Here is an 8223-nt window from a genome sequence, read left to right on the forward strand (position 1 = left end):
GTGCTCCGGAAGTTGGTGATCTGGAACTCGGAGCTCCGTTAGGTGCCGTGGTCAGACTGGGTCACCGCGTGAGCTGACGGCAGGACAGGCCGAGCTGCCGTAGCAAAGAGACCCCCGTACGGGGTGGCTCCAACGAGGCAGAAGTCCGTTTCTCCGGCTAAGCCGTCAGAGGCGGTGAGCGACGGGTGTCCAGGGTAGGTCAGTAGCGCTGCCCCGGAAGGTCACGCGGTCCTGGGCTCCTCCCCGTCCTGCTGTGTCCGCCGTGCCTAGACGTGGCTCTCGCCTGCAGTCAGAACTTGTTCCCGGTACCTGCTTGGACCTGGCCCAGGGGAGGGGCAGAGAGGGGAGGGGAACCGGCTTCCTTTCCGGAGGTGTGAGTGGGAAGTCACAGGTGACCTGTGCGTTTGCAGCCCCCGCCAGAGCTCAGCCCCACGGGCCGCGCCCAGCTGCAGGGGAAGCCGGGAGGTGGCCGCGTGCCCAGCTGAAATTGGGGGTGCTCTATCACCAAGGGAAAAAGGGGAGCGTGGTGTCCGGGGACGTGTAGCGGCTCCACAGAAGCCCGTGCTGAGCTGCGGGCTGTTTCCTGACCTCTGAACAGAACTTCGCGTTTGCTTTGCAAAGAGAGCGGAAGCGTTGAGGAATTTGAAAACCGTCCGTTTAGTTTCAAATAAGTGCGGTCTCTGTGACGCGGCGAGCTCTGCGCGTCATCTCTCTGTTTCTGCTCTATCTCCCGAACATCCGTCACTTCCAGAAGATGTGAAGTACCCCCCAGGGTTTTTTCAAAAATCCGTTTTCCTGTAAGTTTTTGAAATGTGGCCGAAACTGAGCAGCCTCTGCCGGTTCCAGCTCTCTGCCACCCCGGCCCCTCCTGCTTCACCTGAGGTCGCTGCTCCAGTCGCGCAGGTTGGGGGTTTCCGCTCCTTGGGTTGTTGGTTTGGGGGAGCAGAGACTTTGAAATCCTTCCCGCCTGGGTTCTGAGTCCTGCCTCCTGTCATTTCCTACCTGGGTGGCACTTCCGAGCTTAACTCTCCTCCTCCGTAAAATGGGGACAACGTGGGAATATCGGCTTCCATTCTTGTCGCAGGAGTTAACCGGCCTGTCGTCTGCGAAGTGCTTAAATAATCCGCTGCCGGGCGTGGCAGGCGCTCTGAATGCCGGCCTCGCTCTCGCCGTCAGGACTAGCACGTTCCGTGTTACAGTGACGTCTTGTTCCCTTGCAAAAAACAGGCGCAGACGTCGTCGGGCCTTTGCCGCTGGAACCGGAGGCTGCGCCGACCCCGCGAGCCGCCGCCCAGAGCAGCAGAGTGGAGGTCGTCGTCCAGGAGAGGAGGGACACCAGGCCCGGGGTGCCGCACGTCCGCGAGTGGGACCGAGGAAAAGGTGGGGGCGGCTTCGGAGTGCAAAACCTCCCCAGTGAATGGAAATGTTTTTGGTTTTTGTGTTTTTAGAAGCACTTGGGGGAAGTTTTAAATTTGTGCTGCCCTCGTGTGGCTTCACAGCTTTGGGACGCCGTTCCGCGGTGTCTGCTGTCACAGACTTCCCGGGGTTTGGTGGTCTCACGTTGCCCGTGCTTTTGGCGGCCTCTCTTTTTTTATTTTGAGACAGAATGTCACTCTGTTGCTCGAGCTAGAGTGCCGTGGCGTCAGCCTCGCTCACAGCAACCTCCAACTCCTGGGCTCAAGCCATCCTCCTGCCTCAGCCTCCCGAGTAGCTGGGACTACAGCCATGCGCCACCATGCCCAGCTAATTTTTTTCTATATATTTTTAGTTGTCCAGCTAATTTCTTTGTATTTTTAGTAGAGACAGGGTCTCGCTCTTGCTCAGCCTGGTCTCGAACTCCTGAGCTTGAGCGATCCTCCCCACTCGGCCTCCCAGAGTGCTGGGATCACAGGCGTGAGCCACCGCGCCCGGCCCGGCGGTCTCTCTTACGTTCTGTGGAACGTGGCGTGTGACAGGGCATTGACCTGGATTCACATGTGGCTCTATCAGGGTGTGCAGATTTTTCGGTCAGTAATTTCCGTAAATTCACCATGGCGCCTGCAGCTGCCTCTCTTCGCAAGGCCGTGGTTTATGCCTCTTTGAAAGAGATCAGTTCAGTAAAACGCCAGCCTGTGCTGTTTGTGCCAAGATCTGAAGCTACTGTAAGAGAAGCGCGAGAGCCGCTGCTAAAAATGGAGAGGAAACACCAAGTTAGACGGGGGCGGGTCCCTTGTGTGTCTCCCAAGTTCACCAAGGACAGAGTGTGTGTTTGGTGCGAGTAGAATTCCTGCAGTGTCGCGTCAGCCAGGCGGTCTGGGTGTTTCGTTCTCGTGTAGTTCCCTCTCAGATCTGGCGCCTTTCGGCAGCGTCTCCAGAGCCTGCCAGCCTCCTCCGCGGAGGCGTCCGTGGACTCTTGCGCAGCCGGAAGCCGTCACTCCTGTTTGTAGCCTCGTTTCTCTTATTCTTTGTGGGCATTGCTTACATTAGTAACAGCAAATTTAGCTGATCGATTGATCAGTTCTGAAAGTCCCCTTTCTTATTTTCACTAGAATTTTCCTTTGGATACTGGTCGAAGAGGCAGTCGGACCTCCGTGCCGAGAGAGACCCGGAGTTTGCGCCGCCGCCGGATTACTTCGTGGGTCCGAGGAGGCCCGGTGCTTCCGGCAGCCAGGCGCGGGGCAGGCCGGGGCCAGCGCAGGGCGACCCAGGGCCGTGCTCTCGCCAGGGCTGTGGCCCCAGCGCGGTGCAGGCGTCGCCCGCTCCTCCCCCCGACAGCCCGGCCCAGGCCGCCACGGTCACCTTCGAGACCCTGGATGACATGATCTCCTATTACAAACAAGTGACCTGAGCGTGCGGAGCGTCCTGACGTGGGTTGTGCTGCCGGCGGCGCCTCCCTCTCCCGGAGGGGCTGGGCTGTGCCTTGTCCCTCTGTCCTTTCTCCACACGGCAAACGGGCTGGACCTGCCAGCAAGGCAGAAAGTGGGTGGCGCTGTGGGGACTCTGACCACCGGGCTGTTCGCTGTTTCCTGACTGGTTTAGAGCCGTTCCCGTCGGGACTCACGTGGGGGCCGCGATAGAGTAGAAATCTTATCCTGTACAGTTGGACACTGACTCACTCGGAACCCTGTCTCCCATCCGCCCCCGAGACTGACGTGGGCCTCAGGGTTCTCTTCCGTCCCTTCGGCAGGTGCCAGCACGCAGGCGTCTGTTCCCGGCCAGCCGACGGAGCATAGGTCGGCAGAGTTTTCACTTACCCAGCGGCGGCGAGGGAGGGTAAGGGAGGCAGAGCGGCCCGGTGTCCGGGAGGCCCCTGGAGCTGGTGAGGTCATAAATAACGACACTGGAAACCATGAGGAAGCCCAGGAAGGAGCACTTTCCAGTCCAGAAAAGTAGAGCTTGAGTTGCCTCCTGCCTTTGTCGCCAGGCCGTCCTGCTGCCGCACCCCCGCGCGCCGCAGCCATTCGGGCGCCGGGTGTCGAGCGGCTGGGACGGCCGTGGGCTGCCGGGCCTGGTCGCAGTTGCGCTGTTACTGCGGTTGGGGTCTTTTGGCCGGGCCCGCTTCCCTCTCCCTCCACGCCAGGCCTCCCTCGCTCTCAGAGCCTGATTCGGGTCAGACTCGGGCCGTGTGGAGTCCGTGTCCTGCTCACGGGGAGCTCGGGTGGGCAGGGCTCCGGCGGACGGCCCTATGCCCAGGAGCACGTCCCTGCCGCCCCTCGGAGCGTCTCCTTTACGGCCGCAGACGGACGGTCGGACTGGTCCCCAGGCCCGTCCGGCTCCCACAGCTGCTCCCGGGCCAGAGAGCCCCTTGGAGTGCGGCAGCCCAGGTCCGCGGGGCGCCCTGAAGGAGCCTCCTAACCGCGGTTCTCGGCGGCGGCGTTTCGTCCCCACACCTCTGCGGGGTGGACAGGGACGCCCCCCCTCTCATCGCGGGTGACACAGGAGCACAGAGAGGGTCAGTAACTCACCGCGGGTCCTGCAGAACTCGAGCCGCAGGTCTGGGACTTAAACACAGTTTGCGTCCGAGCTCTGGAGTGAAGCTTTTTCCAGCACCCTCTGCTCTCAGTCAGTGTCAAGCAATCCTAGACAAAAATCCTGAGTTCCTACAGCGCTAAACTCCACAGCAAAGGTGAAGTTACTCCGTCAGCCTAATCCAGCAAATGCCGCTCTTCACATAACCGGCTAACGCAGCCGCCTTTGGCAGAAGTAGACAAGCTGATCCTCGAGCTCGCGTGGAAATGCAGCAGACCCCGAATAGCCAGAACATCCTGAGAAGGAGCAGAGTTGGGAGCCCCGCGCTTCCTGACGTCGAGGTTCACACAAAGCTGCAGTCATCCCGACAGTGGCACGGGCGTGAGAACGGGCACATGGGCGGAGGGAATGGAGTCGAGATCCGGAAACAATCCTGCGTGTCTGTGGTCAGCGATTTTCGACAGCGGTGCCGGGACCACCCGACGGGGGAGGAACAGTCTCTTCCATAAATGGTTCCGGGTCGACCGACCGTCCCACGCAAAAGAACGAGTTTGGACTTTGACCTCACGCCATATGCAAAAACCAACTCGGAATGGATCAAAGACCTGAACGTAAGACCTGAAACGACAGAACCAACTGGAACTGCTTGTGGGATGACGGGGAAGGAGACAAAGAAAAACTGGAACGCTGAAAAGAAAAACAGCGTTAGCGGGCGTGCCAAAATCGTCAAGTCAGACAGAAGACGGGCTTGCAAGGCAGATCGCAGAGCAGAAAAGAGCAGGGGCGGGAAGACCAGCCGGGCAGCGGGACGAGCCCACGAGCGTGGGTCACGGAAGGGTCCCGTGAAGGTGACCTTCCGTCCTTGCCCGGAGCCCCCGGGGGACGGTGAAGCGGCCGTGCACGCCGGCTCCTGGTCACTCTGGGCCGGTACCCGTGAGTCCTATTTTCTTTAGGATCTGAACGACCGTGGAACCCTATTTCCAATCCCCTCCTCACAGCGTAGATTTGCCTCATCGTTCGGTGAATTTGGTCGTATCCTCTCGTGTTCCGGACGCGGAGCCGGCGGGCCGCGGCGGGCGTTAGATCTCCGTCGTGAGTGTTGGTCGTGGGCCGTGTCGTGCCGCTGTGTCCAGTAGGTGTCACTGGAGTGCTCGGGCACCAGATCCGTGCTCCCAGCTGGTGCCGTGCGTGAGCCGTGAGAGTCACTCGATTTTCTGGGAACCACATTTAGAAAGTGAAATTACCTTGATATGTTGTTTAACCCTGTATATCCAAAATACCATTCCAATACATAAGCGACATACGGAAATTGTTAACGGGTCTTTTGCGTTTCTTCTTCACATTAAGTCTTCAAAAAGCACTCACAGCGTGTCTCAACTGGATGCTAACTTTCTGTCGGGAATGCTCGATCTGTACTCAGATTTCACAAAATAGCTAAAAAAGTACATTCACATCCAGGTTGTTCCGAGCACACGTTAACATATTTAGAAGTTTTCCAAGGACTGAACCGAGTGTCAAGTTTTATTTATTTATTTATTTATTTATTTTTGAGACAGAGTCTCACTGTGTTGCGCAGTCTAGAGTGCCTGCAGTGCCGTGGCGTCAGCCTAGCTCACAGCAACCTCCAACTCCTGGGCTCAAGCGATCCTCCTGCCTCAGCCTCCCGAGTAGCTGGGACTACAGGCATGCACCACCATGCCCGGCTAATTTTTTTCTATGTATTTTTAGTTGTCCAATTAATTTCTTTCTAATTTTAGTAGAGACGGGGTCTCGCTCTTGCTCAGGCTGGTCTCGAACTCCTGAGCTCAAACAATCTGCCCGCCTCGGCCTCCCAGAGAGCTGGGATCACAGGCGTGAGCCACCGCGCCCGGCCGAGTGTCAAGTTTTAAATTTAAAATGAAATGTAGTCACGCCAACCACAGTCGGATACTCGAAGGCCCGGGCGTCTGACGCCGCTGTCCTGGGCAGCGTGGCTCGAAATGATCAGATTCTACACGCTTTACGGTCAGGCTGCACGTGACCCTCCCATTGGTAACTGAAGGATTGGCAAATAAATGTCTCCCAGGCACGCACTAAATGTGCGGTGTGTTCTGCGGCTGTTGCACTCGGGAGCAGAACTTCCTGTAGGGAAACGTGACCACACCCTGTCCGTGCCTCTGCCAAGCTGAGCCGAGTGCGTTAGGCCAGAAATGCCTTTGGATTATTTGCTTCCGTTGTAACCTCTCTTCCAGGCCTTTGTTTTGATACAGTTCGTTCGAATTGGCCCAATAAATCGTTTTGTTTGCCGCAAAATTCCCGAAGGAGAACGTCCACGTCCATATACGTGAGGTTCCCGCCGTGTTTAGCCCAACATGCGCCAACGGCTCGTGGGGTCGTCCGTTCCCTGTGGCAGCCGGAGCGCAGCCCGCAGAGCGGTCGCGGCCACGCCTGCTGTGACATACGAGGGGGCCGGCGGAATTTAGAACCTGGAACGGGGGTGGGGGCCGGTCTCTGCGGCGAACACAACACGGAGCGGCCGCGCCGTCCGCGCCGTCTTGCTCGTGAGCCGGCAGGGTGAGCTGAGCCTGTGCGCCGGGCAGCTCGTGTGCAACACCACGTGCCCAAGGTGAGTGGCAATCGTCGAAGAGAATTTTCTGAGCCCCTGAAGACGGCGCGAGAGCGTGTTCCCGCCCTGCTGGCTGGCTGGGTGGGGCGTCTGCCGTGGCAGGCCGTGGACTGAGTGTTTAAAGCACGTGCGTGTGTCGGGCGCGAGGGCCGGGATGGTGCGATCGGCGCGGGTCGTCGTCGGGGAAAACCGGAAAATCACAACGTTCAGATAAAGCGAGGTGTCTCGGTGAGGGCCTGTCCCCCTGGCCCGGCGCCGATGTCCTGTCACGGCTGCTCTGTAAGTCCCAGGCTGCACGTGTGTATTCACGTGTAGCAGCTGTGTGTGTCCAGTGATAGAGGTGTCAGGAATATCGCTTTTCTGCTCTCTGTGCTGCGTCTCCGACTGCGTGGTCTCCCGGGCCCTGACCGCTCGCGTGCTGGGTGACGGTTTGGCCTGGTTTTAAGCGTCTCCCTTGGAGCGTGCTGTGTCCTCTCCTGTTTCCATGTGGCCGTCATCGGCGGGGACGCCTCGCTGAGCTTGAACGCAGGGTGCCCTCGCCCCGACCCGCCTCTCACCCCCCCCCGTCGCGGACGTTCGGGGTCATTTCTGAAAACGAGAAAACGAGAGCGGGCCCTGCCGCCAGCCCGGGTCTCCCGGGTCACGGGCGTGTCCGAGAGCCGTGCCGCTGGCCTTGCTGGGACCCACGTCTTACTGGTTTCCCCGAAATAACCTTCACCTTAAAAAGAAAAGGCTTCATGTCTCTGCTTCCAGTTTGTGACCTGCACAGGTTTTTTGGGACGTGTGATCGGTGTGTACTCACCGTTTCGTCCTTTTTTTTTTGTTTTAACGTTTCTAAAACCGAGCTTCCCGGCTGTTTTTAGCTGCTGCGTAATTAATAGTTCATCGGATTGATACACGTCACTCTCCAGCGCGTCCTCGGCCGCGGCGTGGCGCTGTCGGGAACGCAGTGGCATAAGCGTCGTTCAGTCTAACAAACGCCAGGCTTTGTGCGAGCAGCTTCCTCGCCCCACCCCTGCGGGACCGTCCCTAGGGTGTCACTCGCGTGAGAGGTCGCGGGGTCGAAGAGCTGGTCGAGTTTTGGGTTTTATGGGTCTCGTCAGGAGACCCGTCTCAGGAGGGGCCCTTTGGTGCTTGGGTGGAGGACGGCGCGGGATGCGGGCGGTTTGCAGCTGGCCGTCTGCGCGCCGAGACGGGCGGCCACGTGAGGTCCCAGCGTCGCGTTAAACGTTCGCGTCACCTGCAGTTAGGCTCGAGCACGTGGCCTGGGCCTGACTCTGCTCACCCTCAGAGCCGTCTCCAGCTGAGCCCCGCTGCTCTCTCTGCTGAGAGGACGCGAGCCTCCGTCCGGGACGTCGTCTCACACGCGAACGACACAGAGGACGGCGCTTGTTAATTTCCCAGTCTCCTCTCTGTCCTTTCCTGAGCCAGGCGAGGGCGGCTTCTCAGGCCTGTCCCGGCCTAAAGCCGTGTTCGCTCACGCGCCGCCGCCTGGACTCGCTGCCCCGGTCAGAAGCATTTCTGATTAAGACCAGAGGGAGCCAGAAACTAGAGAAAACACGGAGAAAGCCAGGACCAGCACACCCGAGGAGGCTGGTTCCGTTCTGTTCTTGAGTGTTCAGCTGTGTATGTTGTACTCAGAAATGTCTTCTTTTGTCTTTTTTTTTTTT

At 58.9% G+C, this 8223-nt stretch overlaps 1 protein-coding gene across 1 annotated transcript in view; it reads left to right on the forward strand.

Annotated features, from left to right (window-relative positions):
• Nucleotides 1–5218, forward strand: part of CCDC174 (coiled-coil domain containing 174) — an 18145-nt gene extending 12927 nt beyond the window's left edge. Inside the window, exons 10-11 of the mRNA XM_012658462.1 lie at nt 1228–1380; nt 2529–5218. Coding sequence (XP_012513916.1) covers nt 1228–1380; nt 2529–2827 — 452 coding nt within the window. The 3' untranslated portion in view covers nt 2828–5218. The remainder of the gene's footprint in view (nt 1–1227; nt 1381–2528) is intronic.
• The last annotated feature ends 3005 nt before the right edge of the window (nt 5219–8223 follow it).

The sequence above is a fragment of the Propithecus coquereli genome, unplaced genomic scaffold (genome assembly GCF_000956105.1).
Source record: "Propithecus coquereli isolate 6110/MARCELLA unplaced genomic scaffold, Pcoq_1.0 Scaffold588, whole genome shotgun sequence".
In the NCBI taxonomy this organism is placed as follows: domain Eukaryota; kingdom Metazoa; phylum Chordata; class Mammalia; order Primates; family Indriidae; genus Propithecus; species Propithecus coquereli.